Source organism: Tachypleus tridentatus, chromosome 9, assembly GCF_004210375.1.
Source record: "Tachypleus tridentatus isolate NWPU-2018 chromosome 9, ASM421037v1, whole genome shotgun sequence".
In the NCBI taxonomy this organism is placed as follows: domain Eukaryota; kingdom Metazoa; phylum Arthropoda; class Merostomata; order Xiphosura; family Limulidae; genus Tachypleus; species Tachypleus tridentatus.
In genome coordinates this window covers 49275110-49299452 of record NC_134833.1, presented here as the reverse complement: position 1 = coordinate 49299452, position 24343 = coordinate 49275110, and the positions used below count along the sequence as shown (strand labels likewise).

Below are 24343 nucleotides of genomic sequence, written 5' to 3'. Positions count from 1 at the left end.
CAGACTAATAGAATTAAAATTTAATAAGTCCAACAGAAACATCAAATATATAATCCACAAGGCTGGCAAATGCATACATAACACAGAAAGTATTCAGTTTATTTAATACAGGTTTTTTATAATGTTTTCACTTATTGTTGGGTCCTGTTTTATTGGTCTGGTAGTATTTGCAGTAGTATAAAAAGTGGTTAAAATGTAGTTTTAGTTTAGTTTTTGAATTTCGCACAAAGCTACTCGAAGGCTATCTGTGCTAGCCGTCCCTAATTTAGCAGTGTAAGACTAGAGGGAAGGCAGCTAGTCATCATCACCCACCGCCAACTCTTGGGCTACTCTTTTAACAACGAATAGTGGGATTGATTGTCACATTATAACGCCCCCACGGCTGAAAAGACGAGCATGTTTGGCGCGACGAGGATGCGAACCCGCGACCCTCAGATTACGAGTCGAACGCCTTAACACGCTTGGCCAGTTAAAATGTAAGACGAAAATGTAAACTTTGTCTTCTATTGAGGTAACAACTATTTCGATGTACAAAAACACGAGAAACAAATAACACAGACCTACAAGTTAATACTTCATAAAAGTTGTTTTGGTTTTGAGATGGATTTTTCATAATGCAACTCTCATTTAAAACAAATATTTCAAGTCATTTACACAAACTCTTGTTGCTATAGCAAACAATTAGATAACATTGAAAAGAAAAATAATAACGTCAAAGGACACACACAAACAAACGCTGTCCAGAAATATTACTTCTTGGAGCCGTTTAACTGTTTGGTTTGAATTTCTCGCAAGGCTACACGAGAGTTATTAGCGTTAGGTGTCACTAACTGAGCAGTGAAAAACCAAAGAGATGGCTACTAGTCATAACCATTTAACACCAACTCTTGGGCTACTCTTTTACCAACGAATAGGGGGATTACTTGTCACATAATGACGCCCACACGGCAGAAAGTAAGAGGATGTTTGGTGGGACAGGAAATCGAACCTGTTACCCTCAAATTGCGAGTCAAGCGGTCTAATAACCTCGCCAAGCCGGACCGACCTGTTACCCATTTATTTTCTACCAGTGTGTTTCTCGTGGGTTCGAGAACGATCGATAAGACTCTCGTGTCGTGATTGATCTAAAGAATCTATATCCAGAATGTGACCCAATTTTAATAGAAATGATTCTTTTATGTAAACGTACATGATGTTTTATGAAAATTCTCTATGTATGAAGAAAAATGGGTATTATTGTAGGTTTTAGCGTATAGGAACTAATTTAGAACATGTAAACATTTCAAAATAATAAAAAAAACATCAAGAACTGTGCAATTAAACTGTATTTCAGAAGAAAGGCAAATTTCAAGTAAACCAAAATGTTTAGATAAGCATCTGGGACGTTTGTAAGATAATGGATTTAATTTTGTTGTGTAGTAAAAAATTACTTGTATTTGTTTATTTTGTTTGGTATTTCGTGTTCATTTAGTGTGTACGTACACATTAAACAGTGTATAAAGACAGTAATAAATTAAGCCCGTAAAATAAAAAAAGAACACTTATTCACAAGCTAAACCAATACACAATATTCATTAGGTTATTTTCTGCCGTTTCTATCTTTAAATTACTGATAATAGGAGGATATATTATCGTATTTATAGCTCAATGACAAGCAGTAGAATTTTATAGAACTAACATTTCGATATGAAATATATATAGATACATTTAAATGAAAAACCGGCTATAAGTTAAATAAATAAACAGTGAATGTTGCTGAAATATTTTTGGACATTAACACTACGATTGCTATTCCTCTGTTAGACTCCATATTATTTATATGTTTAATGTGTAGTGAATAAGTCTAAAGAGTTACAACAAGATTAAATTATTTAATTTCAATTATAGGTGTCTTGTAAGATATATAAATACATATATATTAAGGTGGTGATTTTCTTTTGCTTGTTTCAGTTAAACACTGACATTAGCTATTACCTTAATTATGAAAGGAATGACTTTAGATAGTTATTTGAGTAAATTCTCGCTAGTTTTGTTTTCCAAGATGGTTCAGAGGTAAACTTTGGGGCTTCTATCGTTAAACTTTTGGGGTCGATTCTTGTGGTAGGCACAGTGTTAAATAGAACATTGTCTTGCTGTTTGTTTAAGGAAACACAAATAGACAATTCCGTGTTGGCTATTTAAATTTTCTTGTTAATATAGTTAGATAAATATTTAATGTAACAGTAAAACAAACTGTGATAAAATCGAAGATTCATTTAATTAAAACTCCGTCATATGACAGTCAATACCCGATCGTAACCGTTTTAAAAATTTAATCCTTAAGTTGTTGTAGAGTTAATTTTTTTAGAAAATTTTGTTTTACTGAATACAGAAAGAGTAATATTTATAATGTATCTACGTGTATCAAGCGGTTTTTCTACTATCTAAGCACCTGCTGGTAATAAACTCTAGGATAGAAAAGTTGAATTACTAGGCTTCCATTGATTCTAGTTCTTAATTTGATTGGTCAAAAGTAGGAGTGGTGGAAGCTAAGTCTAATAAGAGAGTTTCGCCGAATTCCTGAGACATTAAACCCAGCTTTTGATAAAGATGAATAAGTTTCTTTTCTAGTTCAGTGCCAAGTTGATCACCAATACAGGAATATTGCTTACCCACTTTGTGTATGTTCTGTCAAACTCGATTTTCATGAGTTAAAAAGGTGGCCACGACTCATTCTTTTGCTCCTAAACTAATTACTAAAATAAGCAAAGTTAATTTATATATATATCATGCTATAAGTTTTCACCTTAAGATGTAATAAACGGCTTAAACTCAATTACATTTTGCCTTGTTATAATTGAATCAATTAAACAGAACACAAACATCAATTAACGAGCATTACACTTATTAAAATATAACATAGGAAGAAGATATACACGTAATACAATGCAGCACACAACACATTAACTTAGAATTCCATTACATGTAAAAGTTGTATTTTGAAGAACTAATTGCTATAAAATTCCATCCTGGATTGTTATGTTCTCACACAATGGTAGTATCACTCGAAAGAAGCATGTATTTTTTATATTGAAACTTTTCCACTATATAAGCAACAATAGTTTTTGACAATCAGGTTATCTATATATAAGTACATCCTCGTCATAACATTGATTTGGTATTATAGTTTGGCTTTATGATCCATAAACGATAAAGTCTTAGTATTGTAAACTTTGTCTTTTTCTGGTGAATATACGTATTGTAATTGACAAAGAATTACTAACTGATAAACGTCTGTACTTGGACATCTTAACTCATGTCACATTCGTTTGGTGCTGCTTAACAACCAATAGATATAATGGAAACCATACACCAGACGTTATGAGGAAGTAATGGCGGTACACTAGACCCATCTCGTGGCCCTAACTATTGATTCATTGCTTCAAATTCTAACTTTAATGAAAATAAGAAGTTAAACCTAGGGTTTTTTAACTAACAAAAATGTCTACTTACGCTTAGATTTGGCTTCTCAATATTAGATAAATAACAACAACGATAGCAATCACACAAACCTTAAGATGTTACTACAGAAAAGTGTTCCGCTTAGATATCCAACTTTTGTCCCTAAACAGAAGACCATGATCTTTGGATCTGTCAAACGCTTATCAAGCCACGCTTGCACTTGACAAATTATGTTATTTTCAGAAATTGCCTTAATTGTTGTTGATACACAACTAGTGAATATTTGTACATAGTTGTCCAAGAAAATCTTCTCCGCGAGTAGAATTTGCCTAATAAAATACAAAATGCTTATTAATGCCTCACAAACTGACATACTGAATTTATAAGCCACAATCTCGTGCTATGTAAACGGAACACTATTACGTCGTTTACTTCTGTAATCAGTATTCTATATAAATGGTAAAATAATACATAAATGAACATTAAACCCTTTCTAATTAGGTAGCTTAATGTACATTTACGAACAGAACATAAACTATGTCTGCTTCTTATACCACATGATAAAAATCATGTTAGCACATAAAATTAAAATTACCCAACAGCGTAAATGCTAATATATAACAATCAAACTTTAAACTATGAGACATTTAATCTATAACTGATTAATTATCTTTCCCAGTCTCATATCAATTAAAGAATCAGTAAATAACCCAAATCATGATATTTATTTATAGAACAATAAAGAAAGAGTTCCTACCTTTTATTTAGCCTTACTGCTAAGTAAAAGAGCAGTTTAGTAATAGTGCTTGTTTGAAATAAATACAATACAATTTTAGATACATGCATAATAATTAAACAACAATACTAACAAGTTTATTGTTATTGTTCTACCAAATACTTTGTCAATATATATTATAAATTTGATAAAACCGTACATCAAATGTTGGTTACACAAACTTGTTTTTAGCGATCATTACATTGAATTACGTGGGCTTGATTATTTTTAATATCACTAAAACAGGTTCAACATGAATTGGATACAACATTCCCTTTCTTGCATGCTTGTTTGTTTATTTAGAGTTAACCACAAAACTACACAGTGGGCTATTTGTGCTCTGCCAACCATGAGTATTGAAACCCTATTTCTAATGTTTTAAGACCTAAAACATACTGCTGTGCCACTAGGAGGCTCCTTGTATGCACTAATTGGAGAGTAGTTTGACAAGCAACATATTTGTGTTTAGCAATACTCTACTTCTTTTAGGTACTAATCGTAGCAGTGTAATTCGAAAAATAACATATTTGTATCCAGCAACACACAGTATTCTTTTCCTTGTCACCACTATAAACCGTGTTTCCTTACCTGTGGTGAGTAGATCACAAATAGCCCATTGTGCTTAATTCCACTCAATCAATGAACCTTTCCTTGTATACAATAACTATGGGAAAGTAGTTCGAAGCATGAGCTAGAACAGGTCTTGAAAAATAGTTTAAGATCTAGCACCCAGCCCAGAAAGTCATGAGCTAAGTTTGTCCATTACTGTTTGTACCGGAAAATTGGGGCTACACTAGTACCTCGAGAAATGGGAGCCACACTAGTACCTCGGGAAATGGGGACTACACTAGTACCTCGGGAAATGGTGGCTACACTAGTGCCTGGATTCTTCGCTCTTCCCTCATTCGCAGTTTTTTTCCCCCATTTTCTCTCAAAATAATTGTACCATTAGAATTCTAGACAATACTTTATACGTTTTGAAGAAATTATCCCTAAAATAATTTTGGTTGCAAAAGTTCAACTGTTTCGTGATATTCATGGTTTTCACGCTTGAATATTCCCAAAACCTCTATTCTATTTTGTTCATAATATAATTGATCCTGGTGAAAATATACACAACGATATTTTGTAAAAACAAAATGCAATTGATAATGCTTTAAAATATAATTTTGTTTTAAAATTTAAAAACACTTTACAATTAGCACTGTTAGCTTATCGTCATTTCATAGTGTATTTTCTCAAGATCGTTTCCATAATTTGTAAAGAAATCGCAGAGAAAGGTTTGGTGGTTTGGACGCTCGACTTACAATATAAATCCCCGTCACACCAAATATGTTCGCCCTGTCGGCCGTGGGGGCATTATAACGTGTCGGTCAATTCCACTATTTGTTGGCAAAAGAGTACTTCAAGATTTGGCGGTGGGCGGTGATGGTTAACTGTATTCTTTCTAGTCTTACACACCTTAATTAGGGTTGAACATGTATAGTGGGTCTGTTATTCGAAACCCACCATTTGCAGCTTGCAAGTCAAGTGTCCTAGCCACCTGGCCATGCCAGGCCGTATAAAAAGAGAGAGCTAGAAATTTTAATATAATTTGTGTGTTTTATGTTCATATTTTAATTTATATACACAATATGAGGTCTCCCCAATGCCAATGATAGCATCGAAGCTCGATTTTTAGCGTTATAAGTAATCAAACTTTTCAGTGAGCCATTGGGAACTTTAAATATACATACGTTTAATATTTATGTTAAAAATAACATATAAAATATTACCTTAATTATCAGTTTTGAAACACACTCAGTCATATAAAGTGCACAATGTATGTGTGACACATACATAAACACAAGCAAAACATCTGACCACTATTTCTTAATGCAGTACCAGTGTAGCTCATTTGTCGATGAAAGCTACTTGCAATATCTTACACTACTTAAATGCCGCTTTTCTTTCATCCTCTAAAAATCATACTCTCAAAACGTTTAGTATTTATTTATAATATTATGTAAAGAACAAAATCCCCCCTGTCTAACCCTGGTGACTCAGCGATTTATTTGGGTCTCCAACCGACGAAAATTAAGTTTCGACACCCGCGGAAGATACAGAACAGATAACTCATTATGTAGCTTTGGGCATAAAAACAAATAAAGCGCAAAAGAATTGTATAATAACTGCACCAACGCAGTAAAAGTTCGGGATTAATTCTTCAGGAAAAGCTAGTTACTAGTATTGATCCAATGTATAGACATAAAATTGGAGTGTTTATTCATTTTTCTAGCTTTCGAAAAATATAACAGACAGCTAAAATGCTTTGTTTTATGTATATAAACATTTGTTTTAAGTGTAACTTTTGTTTAAAACGTAACGTTTAATTGATAGGAAAACAGTGTCTTAACAAAGTCTTATGAATCTCTCTGTGTATCGGCGAAAACTTCAGTCACAACTAATTTTTACTATTACTTAGAAGTTCGATATAAAAACAGAAAAAATATTTTCCAACCGATACTGTTCTTTTACACCACGTTTTTCATCATCAATAGTTAACGATTGGATAAATATTTAAGTTTATCAGGAAGAGAATGACTAAAGTAGAAAATGTTTTACAGAAGAACAGACAGTAATCTCATTAATTGATTATCAAAAATTTAAACTATTTTATTTTGTATTTAATAGAAATAACCTTTTCTTGGAGTCGTATTTTAAACCTAAGAAAGAATAACCGTTTTTATGAAGAAAGTGATTTTTTTTCGAAGGGTTAAAATGCATCTTTTTTGATTTACTGGTAAGAATTTTATTTGGTACATTTAAATTTTGCAATAAATAAATTTAATTAGACAGTTTTTACTAGGGCAGAAAATTTACGTTAATATAACACACGTATTTCTGTCAGAAAATAAAACTGCAGATATTACATATTGTAATTCAAAATTTGTTCCTGTCTTTTACGGTTGTTAAAGATATTTTGTTGTTGGTTTTTATAGATGAAAAAGATGTTCGTCAGAACTAAATACAAGCATGAACGGTAAAAATTGTAGTTGATAATAAAAATATATATTTTCATATTGAAAATGTAATTCTATTTGTGAGAGTTTATGAAAGTAAATAAAAGTTCAGTAATTCTAAAAAAATGCAATATCTGTGAGGACAGTTTTGTTATCGGCGTGGGTTTTGACATGGTTTGATGATTAGGACGTCAGACTTTCAAACTTCTCACTCTGTATCGAAACACGTCGCCAAACCTGCTCACTTTTTCAGATATTGAAGCGTTGTAACGTGGCAACGTATTCCACTATTCGTTGGTAAAACAATAGGACGAAAGTTGACAATGAGTGATATTTTTACTAGCTTTCTTCCCGCTCACTTCAAAATTAGAAGCGGCGAGTGATTTCTCTTGAATTTCGCGCAAAGACTCACAAGAGATATCTGCATTAGCCGCCCCTAATTTAGCAGTGAAAGACTAGAGGAAAGGCAACTAGTCGTCACCACCCACTGGTTTTACCAAAGAATAGTGGTATCCAATGTCACATTAAAACGCCTCCACAACTAAAGGAGCGAATACATTTGGTGGGACGGAGATTTGAATCCATGAATCTCGGATTGCGAGGGAGTATTCTAACCACTTGTTCATACCGGGCTGACGGGGTATGTGTATAAAACACTTCGAACAGATGTGCGTAAAATTTAACAAAACGACAAGTAAATGATTGATGAGACGAGTGTTTTTGTGTGCATATGATTTGTTTCAGCTCAAAGCTCAGGATATCTGAGACCTACTCACCATAGATAACTGAAACCGGTATTTTGGAGATGGAAGTTTGTAAGTTTACCACTGAACCATTGAAAAATCGGTGATATAATATCTATAAGTGATTACCTTTTTTTTTTAAACATATACTTTTGCAATATGAATTTCGTTGTCACTTGATTTTAATAAATTATCTAAATGCCATGAATGTAGTACAGATATTATTTCAATACATAAATCATGCACGTATTTAGATGTTAGTAAAAAAAAATCAAAAATATGCGTGTTATTTTAATCAGAGAAAGAAGTGCTATATAAAGCATTAGTACAGCGGTAAGTCTACGCTAACATTAGTGTTTGGATTACCTTAGGTGGACACAGCAGACAGCGAATCACACATGTGGGTGTTTATTTCAGTTATTGACTTATAAATGGTAAATATTCCGTTATGAAGAGTATTTGCCGCTTAAGTTAAATCTGAAAAACGGGTTTGAATATTTGATTTAAAAAAAATGTTTTTTTTTTTTCCAAAAGGCTTAATTTGTAATACTATCAGTTAAGAGTATTTATTCTTTCTTGCATAAATAACATCATGAAAAAAGCTGAATGAGAGCTGGCTTTATCACCCTAAATAAAATATTAAGATAAAAAAATAACGTGAAATACAAACATATCTACAGGTTGTTAGATAAAAAGTATTTTACTATACTGTATGTTTTTGTAGTTTCTATATATAGTACAGATAACTCATGAGATATAGATTAGGATTTATAATCACAGCTTACTATATTGTACATGCAACCACTTTAACAATCTTCCAACAAAATATGATGAACAATGAGTGACGTTCGAATTAGGGTAGAGGAATATTTTTATTCATTGTACATAAAGAGACGAAAGCAGCAAATTTTTGTACAAGTTACCTGACAAATGTCCAAATCGTGAAATGCCTTAGATTCTTACGTAAATACCGACCAGGTATTTACCTAGTAATACGAAAGTATTTGTTACGTTTATATGAAACAATAATGTTGCTCTGGTTCTCTGGTACATATAATATACATCGAAGTTTCCATACACTTTACCACAGCCAATAAGATTCACGAAAGCAACAGGGACAATGCAGTACAAAAACGGATGTCAGGCTTTGATTAACCGAATGTTATAGAAAGAGTGTTCTGCCTTGTCTTGGTGAAAAGTGATCCATTTGCCCAAAAGCATTTTATTTTCGAATATCTGCCTAACATTACGTGCTATGTACAAAGGTGCAAATTATTTATTTCACCAACTTCATCGTTTGACTGCATCAAAATTTATAAGTCAGAAAAGTTCAGCACATTCTGATGTTAAGAAAATTTATTCCTATTTAATCAAACGCAATAGCGTATTCTTTACGAAAGAAATTAGAAAATAATGGCAATGCAAACACATGTGCAGGTTAGCTTACTTTCACTTGATATTAACGATTTAGAAGTTTTTATATTGTTGCCTAAAAAGGGTATGTTATGTGCTAGAAATGTTTAAAAAACCTATACATAATAAACAATTGTGTTCTAAAGATGATGTTTCGTAAAACAATATACTCATACATTTTTATATTCTAAACACCAGGAAATTTCCATTTTATTTTTTCTAAGTAAAATTAAGAAAGTCATTTGCTGACTGTATTAGCAACTCGCGATGTTTCAGTGAACCGAAAGCGCTTCGGCTATTAAGCCTTCAAATTATTTAAATAAAATCCTATTTTTTTTTATTAAAAGTTACTGTTAATCCAATTTATATAATAAAATGCTTATCAACCTGATAAATTCTGACATAGTATTAATATTATACTGAAGAAAAATAAAGAATACTAATTTTGAAATATGAAAACAAGTACCGTATTTTTCAACGTATAAGACCATTTGGTTGCATTTCTCTTTTTTTCGTAACCTCCATTCACATACAAACCGAAGTGGAGGATAGATGAAGTACGGAACCATTGAGTTGTATAGTGTGTTACTGTATTGAACATTGTACCACTACAGAAAAAATATGGTGGGAGATGCTCACTAAACTGAAGATAGCGAAACTTACCCCAAAACAATGGAGAATACGAAATAAAAATATATCGAGTTAAAATTATGTTATTACATACACGAATTGAGCACATCAGGTGGTGACCTTCATACTTAAAATCTCGTAATTATTTTGTGAAACATTGAGAAATTTTAGTGACTAACCATTAGATAAGTCGATAAGGCTCCGACAAACCGTGAAAAAAAACAAAACATTTCGCCTTATACGCTGAAAAACACGGTAATAAACAGTTGCACATTTTAAACACTATATAAGGAGCAGAAATTAAACACGCAGACAATCCTTTTTCCTAATACGCATTGATTTGTTTGTTTAGGTTCAGCTAGGTTTTAGTTATTATAGTTACACGTTCAATTACAGCTTTTTTTCACGATTATTACCACCATTACACGTCTAATCGATATTTCATTTAACTTTTGTGTCTAATCTTCTCTCTGTAAAATGCTTCACATTACGAAACGTTTGTTACAGAAAACAAACAAAAAACATTTGGAATAATTTGGTGAGTATTAGGTATGACCAGGTCTATCCAGTCAGCAGCTGGAAACGTCTACAGTCCGTCTGGAGGCACAATTTCAATTTTTCTGTCTTTAAGTAATTCTCCAGTATGACTTTTATACTTAGATTTTAGGCATTGAGGAACTGAAAAATAGTAAATCAGAGATTAAAAGAAACACACTTAAATATAAGTTCATTAAGTATATCTTGAACAATTAGTTTCAACAAAACATGCAGTTACGAGTAAAAACATTTCTACACGATATATCTGACAAGAAACTTACTGCACTGATTTTATATGTTGTATTTAGTTTGATGCATTATTTCACCCTTTTATGTTGAAAATTAGCACTTTCTATAAAACCTTTTAACACGTCCATCAGGAGTCAAGAGGTGTCTTTACATTACAGTTTGTTGAATATTAGAACAGGAGTTCAATTCGGAAACTCCTAAAGAAGATGGTTTTGGAAGTACCTTTTCGAGACAAGTTTCCGTTTATTAACTGATAAAGTGAAGAATACAGTATTATCAAATATCCATATTGGCTAGTAATAAAGTATACCCTTTATTTAATAATAAAGTCTAGTAAATTCAGTATATACCAGTAAAGCCACGTTCTCAGCATCATTAATTGAACAATTTTCAACCTTTTATATTTCAAATTGTTCCTGTCTGCTTATCCTACTGCTGACTATCGTGATGCTTCAACCTTCCCTACCAAATCGCAGGTGAAATCGTTCGTATCTCAGTAAGAAGCTAAACGTAAAAAAGTAGCTACAGACACAATATTGTACTCTACTTGGTACGCAGTATGTTATAAACGGTTCCTGAATACCTCTGGATGTCATTTGGAGACTTCCATGCTTCTCGTGCTTGGCTAATAAGCTCATAATGCGCTGACGTGTTTCAGTCACCTTATCATTTCTAATCACTTTTCGTAGCCGTAATGCTAAAAAGAGTGCGAGAAATGCCTTATTTTAAGCTAATAAAAAATGTACAAAATTTTCAGTTCAAACTAACAACTGGATTAAGTAGTTTTTATTTTGCTTTTTAATAAAAAATGTTCCCCACTGACCTTTGAGTGGTCCATTAAAAGTAACACCATTAAACATGTAAAATGGGAGAAATATGTTCTTGTGTTATCAATGTTATTCGGCTTTTGTCAGTCTTAAGTTATTTATTTTCTTATCTCTGGACCTCCCACTGGCTCAATGATATATCTGCCGACTCACACTGCAAGAAACCCGGTTCCTATGGTGGACAGAGCTCAGATAGCCCTTTATGTAGCTTTGTGCTTAATAACAAACAAACACAGAAAATAAAGGCCTGAGAAAATTATTTTACCTCTTTTTTCCTATTAATTAATTTTTCTAAAACACCTTGACTAGATATAATGACTTTTTGTCAAAACACATCAACAAACTATCAAGTAAGTATTTTTATGACATAGATTAAATCTCAAGCGATCAATTCAGCTTTACACCCACTACTATACTGGTACAGGTATGTTGATGATACAATTGTTGGATTCACATCTACAGAACACACACTTAGATTTTTCAATCACGTTAACTCGATACACCCCAACATTAAGTTCACCTGTGAACAGGAAAAACTAACCAAATAGCATTTCTTAACCTCAAAATCACTAGAACTGATACACAATTTTAAACAGAAATCCACAGAAAAGTCACTCATACTGGATTATACATTCCCTGAAACTCAGCACATGAAACAACAAAAAAAAAAAACTCAACATATTAACAAACCAAATAAACGCAGCCACAAAACTGTGTTCACTCGATAAAATTAACGATGAAATCAACAAAATAAAACAACACTTCATCAACATCAATAAATTTCTTCCAAAAACCGTGGAAGAAATTATACGCACGCACTTAGATTAACAAGAAACAAACAACAATAAATTTCAAGATACAACAAATTACAAAACCTAACACTGCTGTGTACTATATGTTCTTGACATCAGCGAAAAAATTAAACAACATTTGGAAAACTTATATTACAATACAACATTCTAGTAAACACGAAAGTTGTTCAAAGTCTGTACTATGTAAAAACTACACTGACAAACACAACACCAACGTAATTTATAAAATACAATGCAACAATGCCATTACTTCTATATTAGAAAAACAAGCAAAAAAAAAACTAGATTCAAATAACACATAAAAACACCTTCACATGTTTTTGAACATTGCAAATCAAATAAACACAATATGACCATAGAAAACCCCAGATACTAAATAGGGAAACAAATACAAAGAAACGCAAAATCAAAAAAGCCCTACTTGTACAACAACTAAAACTAAAATTAGATCAATATAAAGGAATACCTTTATGCCTATACTACTAATTAATAACTTAACATCCAACTGCAACGCCCCCTTCAATCAAGTACCTGTTTATACTCTCGTCCCTAAGACATGTGTTCGGCAACGGTCAGTTGCAAACTCTCTTTGTTAACCTGAAGGTGACCTAGAAAGGTCAAAACGTTGTTCTCTACTTATCAATAAAAGTGTTAATACTCATATCAGCCGTTCAGAGATACAACTGATATTTATGTTTGGATGGAGTGTGTATAATTATTTTACAGAACAACTGATATTTATGTTTTCTTGAAAAGAAGAAAAACTTAACAAAATTAATGAAATAAAAACTGAGAAATCGCTAACATAGTCTTGAAAGATAATTAAACGATAATAAATTAGCGCTATCGAAATAATAAAACCTGAGACGATTTCTAAACGTATTTAATAGCATCTGCTTATTCTGCTTTTAAACTAGTCTATTAAATCGTTTGTCTGCAATTCTCTAATTAATGATATTTTTTATTTTTTGCGTTTAGACATATATCATTCTTAAAGCTTTATAATTGCAGATTGATAGGATGAAGCTGTTACTTCTTCTTGAAAGAAAATGTTATTATCGCTTTCTGTCTTTTCAAAATGTGTTTTGTGTCATATACTTATATAGAAATTGGACTACTATCTGGGCCATATTTGTTACAATATGAAAATATCCTACAACTGTGAATCTTAGGGAAATGAATGCAACTCGAAAAACACACTAAAATATCGATAATTTTGATTTCAGGAAAAAACAACTTTGAATAAATGAAAACTAGATTCTTAAAACAACTTCTCGTTTTGAAACATCAATACTTATCTTTACTGTTCCATGACGGTATTTATGAATTTTTTCCTTATTCAGCGACACGACAAACATCTTTCACTCATTTTTTTAAGATCGTTGCATAGTATATATATATATACATATATAAATAATACTAATACAATAACTTACATAAGAGATGTATATATATATAAATAATACAAATACAATAACTAACATAAGAGATGTATATATATATATACATGATAAAATAATCCCGATATAAAAATGGTTAAAATTAGTATACAAACTAAAACCGATATATTTATTATGATTTTGATAGAAAAGAAAAGAAAGCTGTTCATTGCCAGTCCTTGTCGTTGTCCTTTGATACAGTTGAAAAATGTCTCTGATCATAGCAACCTGAGGTATTGAGGATATTCTTCAATCAGACGTGATCCAAACTCAGATGCCGAACTATTCAGCAACTATCAGTTAGAGGATAGGAGTTGAATGCTTGAACCCACAATATATCGCTTCCTACTATCTCCAATTATTTGTGGAAAGATAGTCACTCTTGGCATTTGTATGTAAAATACAATGTTACGATAATATTGTAATGGAGATAAGCCACACAATGCTTCTGTTTATATGACTGCTAATCTCCATACCTAAGCTGTTTTAAGAGAGAATGTACCGGTTTGTGTTAATATGACAACTGACAACGAGAATGTGCCAGTTTGTGTTAATATAAAAATAGAGAATGATAAAAATAGTCATTGAGTAAAGATAATTTTAAATTTGTATTTTAAAGACGGCTGATATGGGTATTAAAACTTTTTATGAAAGTAAAGTACAGAACAACGTTTCGACCTTCTTAAGTAATTTTAATTAAAACTTTAATATCCCAACCAGCTGTCTTGAGAACACATTTTTACTTCAATATGTTTATCGTTATCATGAATTTTAAATTTGCTTTTCATGTCATATAAACTAGTTAAAATATTTCTATTTTCCAAATCAATTATTTTTTACTTTCATGATCTACAGTTTTCAGTGATATCTTTCAATTTCAGGTTAATCATAATGATGTATAAAAAGACAAGTTTTTTTCTTCTTTATCACTTTTCTTGATTCAGTAACTTAAGGCTTTGTAACAAAAAAAAAAACATTCAGACTTCATAATGAAAATCTACTTGAACTGCTTCTTAAAATTATACTTTTGTTTCTCACTCAGATAACTTAATGTCTGATAATACTTATTACATCTATGTCTATTTGTTCCTCGCTATTGATTATTGTTTGTGTCGTTATTGGTTTGATATAAACAGATTTGTTTGTTTCTTTCGAATTTCGCGCAAAGTTACACGAGGGCTATTTGCAGTATCCGTCTATAGTTTAGCAGTGTAAGACTAAAGGGATAGCAGCCAGTCATCACAACCCATCGCCAACTCTTGAGCTATTTTTAACCAACAAATAGTGGAATTGATCGTAACACTATGACGCGACCCCAACTGAAACAGCGAGTATGCTTTGGGAATTCGAACCCCCTTCTCTCATGTTACGAGTCGAGCTCCCTAAGTATCTGGTCATACCGAACCCTAACAGATTTGTTCTTAGTTTTGTTCATGACTCAAATTTAATAGAAAATGCTATGAATTACTATAATTTCAAAAGGTAAGTTATATATGTTTAAATTGGCATGTGATGTTTTCATTATTATACAAAAACGTTTTCATATGTTATAGCTTTAGTTTTATGCAATTAGTGTATTTAAGCAACAAATAACAATGGTGAAAGTAGACTGTAGAGCTAAAGTGCTAAGTCAGAGACCTCAAGGTATAGCCATGGTCATCCCTAACTTTGAACTCTTAACCAGTTAGACATATCCGACGCCTATACCTTTACCTTTACGAAATATCACAACCTCGAGTCGTAAGCCTTCTAATCAGAAGCCAAACTAGTTAATAGCTAGCTACGCCCGACTCGATAATAATAATAACAGTTATTACAGTTGTTTATTGTTTGTGAAAACATCATGGTTGATGCTTAGTAAGATTTTTCCTAAAACTTGAAATTTTTACGACGGCTCACCTCTTTCCTACGTCAATGTTGTTAATTTAAACTGTACTCTCTTGTCTGTTATTAGATAATACAATTTCTCCAGAAGGTCCAGACTGATCTGGCCCTTTTCTCATAACTTCGAGTGGAGGCTGATAAAATTGCCTGGAAATGTATAGAGATGACTGGAGGTTCATCGAATCATCTGGCTAGAATAAAAAACAAAGATATATTAAATAAAATATTAAAGTTTTCATTAGACATGAAGAGAAGAAAAATATTTCTTATAATATAAAAAATTATTAACTTAAAAAATCTCCATGATATACGCACAAAAGTCACAAACAATAAGTAAAGGAAACTACACGAGGAACTTATTAATAGTAAAAAACACTTTCATAGAAAATTCAAAAGACAAACGTATGAGTTGTGCAGTGCATCGATATTTTGTGCGTGAGCTACTTGCTTTACACGGAACATTATATCTTGTTTTTATGCTGCAATATACTATTGTGTAATGATAATATGTTTCTCAAATGTCTTATGTTGCTTTCCAGAACTCAGCAAAATTGTTTTGTCTTGTTTTGACATATTTTTTTTTATTTTCACTTATGTGTATAGACACAAGTAATATTAATACTGGGACTTTGTGTAGGCCAATGCATGATTACAAATGTTCAATCGGCCTCTTTACTGTCAAACTATAGCTTCCCATTTTTTTCTATGTACTTGGAATAATTGTCTTGCTTGAAGAGGAATTTCTGGGCCAGGTATGCTCCCAAGGAATGATTTTATGAATCAAAATTTGTCTCTGTTTGTAAACAATGAAAATGCCATCGATTTGGAGTAACTTTACAACATTAATGGCTAAAATGCAACCGAAAGCTTTTGCAAAGCTTTCACTGTACCATAGACGTTATACATTGATTGTGATACAATTTTCCTTTCCGCATTCGAACAAACTGTCTTAATTATGCAAATAAATTCAACATTGGATTCATTTGATGAAAAAGCATATGAATTAGGCCTTCCTTATTCTAATGTTTATATTTCCATGCTCATATCAGTTTCATGGTTTGTTTCATCCTCTCTCTGGAGCGTTTTTTAATCATTTATGCATTTATTTAAATCATATTATGCTGACGCAGCTTACTGTTCAGAAATAACATATCATGAGTCACTGAACACAGGTTTGTAGAGAGTTTCGTTCTTCTATTTCGATTATTTCTGCTGTTAATAATGTCAGTTTTACAAACACTTCTGAAGTATTTTTATACAACTCATAGTGAAGCCTAGAGTTTTGCCTCAGTTTTTCGAATACGGTATTCCATCTTCTAACGCTTGTATAATAAATACATCTTCTTGTATAATAAATACAAGATTTCATTCCTGTGAGCAATAACTGGGATTGCACTACAACTTGTTTGTTTATTTGTTTACAGCTAAGCACAAAGCTACACAATGGTCTATCTGTGCTCCGCCCACTACGGGTATCGAAACTCGATTTCTAGAGGTGTGAGTCCGCAGACATACCGCTGTGCTCTTGAGGGGCACATTCATTACTAGTGTTAGATCAAGTGTAAATATTTACAGCTAGAAAGTGCCAGTTCTAGGATTCACAGTAATATTATCAAATCATACATATTTTGTCTTTTATGTTTTTATTGAAATTTCCATAATATACATTTACGTTGTTATTAACTTAGGATAGACCGTGTAGAAAGATAACATAAATTGAGAAAGCTTATGCATATATAAATGATAAAAAAATATTTTTGCCGCAGCTTAGCAGTTTGCAGAATAATTCTGAATTTGTTTTCAAAAGTTGGCCCGGCATGGCCAAGCGCGTAAGGCGTGCGACTCGTAATCCAAGAGTCGCGGGTTCGCGCCCTCGTCGCGCTAAACATGCTCGCCCTCCCAGCCGTGGGGGCGTATAATGTGACGGTCAATCCCACTTTTCGTTGGTAAAAGAGTAGCCCAAGAGTTGGCGGTGGGTGGTGATGACTAGCTGCCTTCCCTCTAGTCTTAAACTGCTAAATTAGGGACGGCTAGCACAAATAGCTCTCGAGTAGCTTTGTGCGAAATTCAAAAAAAAAAAATGTTTTCAAAGGAGACACTTTTATCTAGTGACTCCATCTCTTGAACAATTTTAGATTTACAACACCCGCGGTTGTTGAGTATTCTGTTTTGTTGTTATTAAATGTAAGGAAGTTCCAATTTACAAATCCAGCAATTACAGAAGCTTAAACGAATCAACAAATCGTCATAGGAGTATGCCTTCATATTTTAAGTTTTCATATCATTTACTTACAAAAAATAATTATTTTCAAAGTTTAACTAGATTTCAAAGCACTGGCGTATTTTCGCATTGCCATATATTTTACATATGTTTTTCTAAAGGATGGAATACAAACACCAAAAATCCATAAATAATAGAAACTATTATTTCTATGGTACCTTATTAAATGTTTAAAGACTTGAAAAGAAATATTAGTCATCACTTTACCCACCTTCAGCCAACAAATGGCGCCCATTTTCAACAATTACTAACTACATGCTATCATTAACAAAATACACCGTTTTTCAAAATAATAAATCTATAGAAACTGTACATAATTTTAATATAAATAATTCAGAATGTGTTTACCGATAAATGTAAGTTTCAAATTAAAAAAAATAGAAGCAGTTCGTTTTTGATTAGACCAATTAAAATCCTATCAATTACAAACCACTGCAGGAATCGTAGTAACGTGAGTTGAGACATATCCTGTTTCTTGACTTGTTGATCTAAATTATTTCAACTTTTGAATTATTAAAACAACAATCAGGAAATCGTTCATATGCGAACTAGTACTTTTAAGTCATGATATACTTTTAGAAAAGCGTAAGTCATGATATTAAGCAATAAAAATAATAAGAGAATTTATTTCACTTCTTTATAACAGTATAAGTGGAAATTGGTTATTATACATTATATTATACAAATTAATAAAAACAGTTTTTTCCTCTGACATTGCTTTCGTTATTTGCTTCAACTTTTATATCTCTTTTACACCTTTTGTATTTTAACTTATTATATTTTGTTATTCTTACGTTAATGTCCCATATTATCAACAGCTTACCATTTGTTTCTTGTTATTTTTTACCCATATACTTTTTCCATTGTTTTATTTCTTCTTTATTATAAGCCGCCACCAATTTCCAGCTTTTATTATTCCCCTCAGTCATTTTATTTTGGATTTGACAAACCATTTTGTTCATCTTATTCCTTCTGACATACCCTTTCTTTCTTAATTTCCAGTAATTTTCCTTTTATTTTCTCTCATTTAAACTCTTTGTTTTTTAGAGTGGAAGCGATTTTCAGCGGTGTGAGCCCTCAGACTTGCCCTGAGCTACATGTGAGGGTACTCAGATTAAAGATAATTGAAAGTTAAGTTCTGAGAATTTTGTTTCTCTAATTAATGCCTAACTAGTAATATTTTTGACGTTTTACATATATTCTAATTCATTTTAAGCTAACTTGAATCCATTTACTTCGATTATACAATTTTATATTAAATTATTAGTAGTGTCTTCAAACAATTATATTAAATTATTTGTTTGTTTTAAATTTCGCACAAAGCTACTCGAGGGTTAACTGCGCTAGCCGTCCCTAATTTAGCAGTGTAAGACTAGAGGGAAGACAGTTAATCGTCACCATCCACCGTCAACTCTTGGGCTACTTTTTTTACCAACCGTCATATTATAACGCCCCCATGGCTGAAAGGGCGAGCGTGTTTGTTGTAACTGGGATTCGATCCTGCGACCCTCAGATTACGAGTCGAACGCCTTAACCCATCTAGCCATGCCGGACGTTATATTAAGTTAAAACTACCTGACGTACGATTTGTGTTTTTAATTTATTATAAATATTCTAATTAATTTTAAGCAATCTTGAGAATAAATATTTAATTTGGATTTATTTGTTCGGCTTGTACTATTATATACCATATTATATTATATATTATATACTATTATGTACCGCCCGCCGAGCAGGTATAACTGCTACTTCTTGCGGAAAGCTATTGGGCCTGAGGCCGTTTCTGGAATTGCCTCAATTCTACAACAGTGTGCTTATACTTAACTTTCAATAATGTTCACCACCAATGAGAGAAAGATTTTATTGAAATTTTAGTTTAAAAATGAGCTATTATCGCAGTATTACCTCACAGAGTAGATTTTACTGAAGTATTTCTTTGTAGACGCAGTTATCAATAAAAGTGTTTTGCTTTTCTCATTCAACGTTGATGAGATTTTCACTAAAGAAAAACAAATAATTTTTATGTTTTTTATTGTTTTGTATTTGAAACTTATTCCTTTTTATAATTTTTTAGGTTAAAATCTAAAACATAATTTTTTGTGGAAATTTCAATTGTTATATTTTCTGTTTAACTATGAAAGTATTACGTAGCTATTAAAAATATTACTCAATTATGATTGGTGCGGTAGTTTCTGAAAATTTGAAGCTCCATTATAATAAGATGTTGCTGATGGTAGGCTGGGATTGTTTGTTCGACATGTTGCCGGAGTCCCAAAGCAGTTAGTAACAGCTTTAGTCGCCAGACGTGTATGTTAAAGGCAAAGTTTCACTTACATTAAAATAGTGATGTGATTCATAATTACTCAATACTTATAAATAATTTACTAATTAAAGTAAAAAAAAAATTAATAATAGTTAAATAACATACATAGAAAAGTGACAGTAGTTTGCTGCAGGCCAGTTGCTTCCTGGACTTAGATGGTTCGAAATTAGAGATGATGTCGCATTACTTGGATTTCGTATTAACGAATGTACTACAACTACTTGGCTTTTCCTTTTGGTTCATTTCCACCAAAGTTTACATGAGGGTTATTTGCACTATCTATTCCATAATCTTGTACCTTAGCTCGTGTTCAGACTTCACTGGCATATAATCATAATCAAACTTTAATCACTGTCTATACCGTTTCTAATATATTTTACATGGATTTGTGTCAAAATTTCAATTTACAATTCATATTTCTCCTTTTTTCTTTGTTTTCTTTTCTCCATAGAACACTTTACTTTTTCTCCTATCTTTCTTTCGTCTTTCTATTTCATCGCTGTGTTTCCTCCTTTGTGTATCATTTTGATTTCTCTTATTTTTTCTTTTAAGTTTCGTCCGTCTTGAAACAATTTCAGTTTGTTCTTCATATAATTCAAAGTATTGTCTTCGCACTATACACTTATTAAATAACACTATTGCACGTTTACCTTTCTTTTATCAGTTTTCTCTTTTGTTTTCTTTTTTGGTGAACATAACAGGGAAGTCTCCTTCCAACCATATTTATAGTTTTGCATTCTCTTTCTAATTTTATTTATTCCGTTTTCTATTTCAAACTTCATCACTGTATACATGCTTTACATTGTACTCATTTCATACCATTCTACGCGCTTTAGATGCATATTTTATATTTTCTTTAATCAAATTCTTAACCTTACTTTCTGTCTTTCTCTCGTTTTCATCTCTTCCCTTGAATATTTCTCGACTTCTGTTCACCCTTTTATCTTTCTTCTCTTTCATAACTTCACATTTATCTCATCAAAATCCTTAACTTTTCTTTGATTTCATTAATTACCTCTAGTTCTTCTCCTTTTCATGTTTGTTCCACCTTTTCAATTTTTCTATTCAAGCTTGAATGTTTTATTAAGCCTATTTGTCTTTCTCATGTATAGATTTAGTTGCACATTTATTTCTTTTAATTTCTGCTGTTTCTTTTAATATTTCCTTTATGAATTTTTTAATTCTTCCGCTTCTTCACCTGAAACTTATTTTTTTCATTTTCTTTTAAATTGATCTTGCTTTGAACGTGTTATTTTTAATACCTCACAGTACTTGAACACTTTCATGCAATCCAGACATCACGTTATATCTTACAAAATGGAATTGTCCGCTTATTGTATATTATCATAAGTTTCGATTATTTTCTATATCATTCGTTTTCGTATACTATTCAAACATTTGTTTGAACTCTCTTCTCATAAACTATACTATGTTTACTTTCAGCATAAGTGTAGCGGCGCACGTAAGTAGTCAATAACATCTCAGCGTCGCTCCCGTGACAACATGTTATAGAAACAGGAAACTTACAAAATTGAATAGCTTTTGAACTAGCTCCTTTATAATTTTAAAATTTTATTTATATAATTTTTAGAAGACTCTTGAAAATTTATAATTTTATGAGTTATGGGTCTTACAAATATTACCAATCAGTCTTTAATAATTCTATAGAAAGTGTGAAATCACTTTCTGTCACGAAGAGTGATTTTTGTTACCTCTACCATCGAAGATGGACGGATCTTATGTTTACACCCATGTGTCTTTATGCATGTGTTTTTGTCGGCCAGATTTCTCAAAAACGGCTGAATAGATGTAAATGAAAGTTAATAGTTATTAGTTTATAGGGGGTTATAGTCACATCAAAGTCACAAAAATCTAAAAAAACCTATCTGTTAATATAGGGACTGATTTGTCACACTATTTCAGATCCATAACTCCGTTCAAATTGATCAGATTTTAATGAAACTTGGTGGACACTCCAAGCATTTTTTGTACCTTTGTTCACTCTGTTATAGAGATTCGTATCTCCGTGAATCAAACTGTGTTGATTAATCTTGCTTTAATATTTTTACTTCTAACAATTGATTAATGTTACCCCTTGTTCTGTGTTGCTAATGCCGAACATACGGACATATTATCGTATTTTTTGAGAGCCAGATATGGACCATATTTTGGACTAGAGAAGGTCATCTTTAGCATTGAAATCGACCTTCTTTCGTTTTAGGCTTTATTGGGCTCTAGATCCTTTATGGGATCTGTGACTGTTAGGAATGACCTACTATGAGGGTCAGCTATGACCTACTGTACTGATGTTTAGTTATACTGCCAAATGGTGAACATTACACACAAAAGGTTGTTGATATCATGTTACTGGTGTTATTTCAATACCCTTATCATGGCCGTTTCCATGCAGGTTTAACGTTCATCTTGTGCAATGGTACACATTTTACTTTATATAGTATGCTAAGGACTTGCATATTGCAAACAGTCCCATATATACCTGTAGTTGTTTAGTTTGTGGCACATTTTATATGTATTAACATATAAAACAGTTTTTGATACACAATATACACATTATAATAATCAATATATTAGGTAATTTTAAGAGTAGATCGTTGGTTACCATATTTATAGTACATATTTATGGGTGAAAGATATTTAGGTTCATTTTCATCGTGGATAAAACAGCGGTCTAGTGTACGTAGTAGTTCATTTTTACGAAGGTTTATTTCTTTACAAGCCTGTCATAGAGCACTTGTATGGTATAGTTATGTTAGAAGCGGGTACTTTGTTTATATTTTATTTGGCGCTATGTCGAGTCTTGTCGGACAGGCGTACTATATTACTGGACGTATTATATTGGGTTGAGGAATAATTCGTGAGCGTTTTTTCAAGTTAACAAAATATATTCATAAATGAAACGCTTTCGCAAAATATTTCATGTCATTTGGTAGATAATTTTTTGCTCTAATAGATGGTGTGTTTGATTTTCATATTTTAATTTTTGCTTTCATTTTCAGCTCATTAAATGGAATGTCAAGTGGACAAAATCGAGTATTTTCGACACCATCTGCTTTTCGCATTTAATTTCTTGCAATTTCGTTTAAAACAATGCATACTATATACCTAGGTATTACATGAAATAAAGTATCATAATAAATGTTTTGGGTGTAATGTGTTCATGCATTGAAGTATTGTATAGTCTTGCAAGTAATGCTTGAATGAAATTATTTAAAAACGCTCACGAATTATTCCTCAACCTAATATATTAAGTGTGTTGTTGGATGATGTGTCTGTATCATTTCCAGACAGACTTGTAATCTGGCCTACTCGTCCCAGGGTTTCATTTGTGACTTCTTTTATATGTTTTTGCCAAGTTAATTTTCAATAATAGATAAGGCCTATAAATTTTCACGTGGACAAGAATTTTGCTATAAATTGTGCTGATGTAGCCGTTTGAAGGGGAGTTCCACAAATATAGAGTTCTAGGTTGTTCAATAATTCAGCAGAAAAAAAAGAGACAAGTATTTTTAATATTTGTTTTTTTTTTCAACTTACACGTTTTACGTTACGATTTCAAAAGATTTATTTTTTATATTACGTATTTACAAGGCTGAATCCGTTATCCTAACTTGGCTGTTTTTGTACATGTAAATAACTTTTTATCGGATATCGTTACTTTTGCCTTGATTATTATTTTAAAATTAATAAAAAATACGATTTTGCCCGAAGTGGTATTCTAATCACAGACATGTAAATGTATTAACCTAAATACAGCTTATAAGATCTAGACGTTCCCTCATTTCAGATTTTCCTCGCGCTTTTTAGAGCTTAATTCATTTATTTTAGTGTAGTAGTTGTGGAGAGCAACTAAACATTAAACTTATAAAAACAATCATAGAGATATTAATACATGCACTACATTTGTCAACTTCTACTTCAAATCATTATTATAGCCAGAAAAAATAATAATGACATGTCAGCTCTTGG

At 31.9% G+C, this 24343-nt stretch overlaps 1 protein-coding gene across 1 annotated transcript in view; it reads right to left on the bottom strand.

Moving 5' to 3' along the window:
- Nucleotides 1-8679: 8679 nt before the first annotated feature.
- Nucleotides 8680-24343, bottom strand: part of LOC143225213 (protein turtle homolog B-like) — a 261798-nt gene continuing 246134 nt past the window's right edge. The window contains exons 13-14 of the mRNA XM_076454228.1: nucleotides 15768-15943; nucleotides 8680-10682 (exon numbers count right to left, since the gene is read on the bottom strand). Of these exons, the coding sequence (XP_076310343.1) occupies nucleotides 15794-15943 (150 nt within the window). The 3' untranslated portion in view covers nucleotides 8680-10682; nucleotides 15768-15793. The remainder of the gene's footprint in view (nucleotides 10683-15767; nucleotides 15944-24343) is intronic.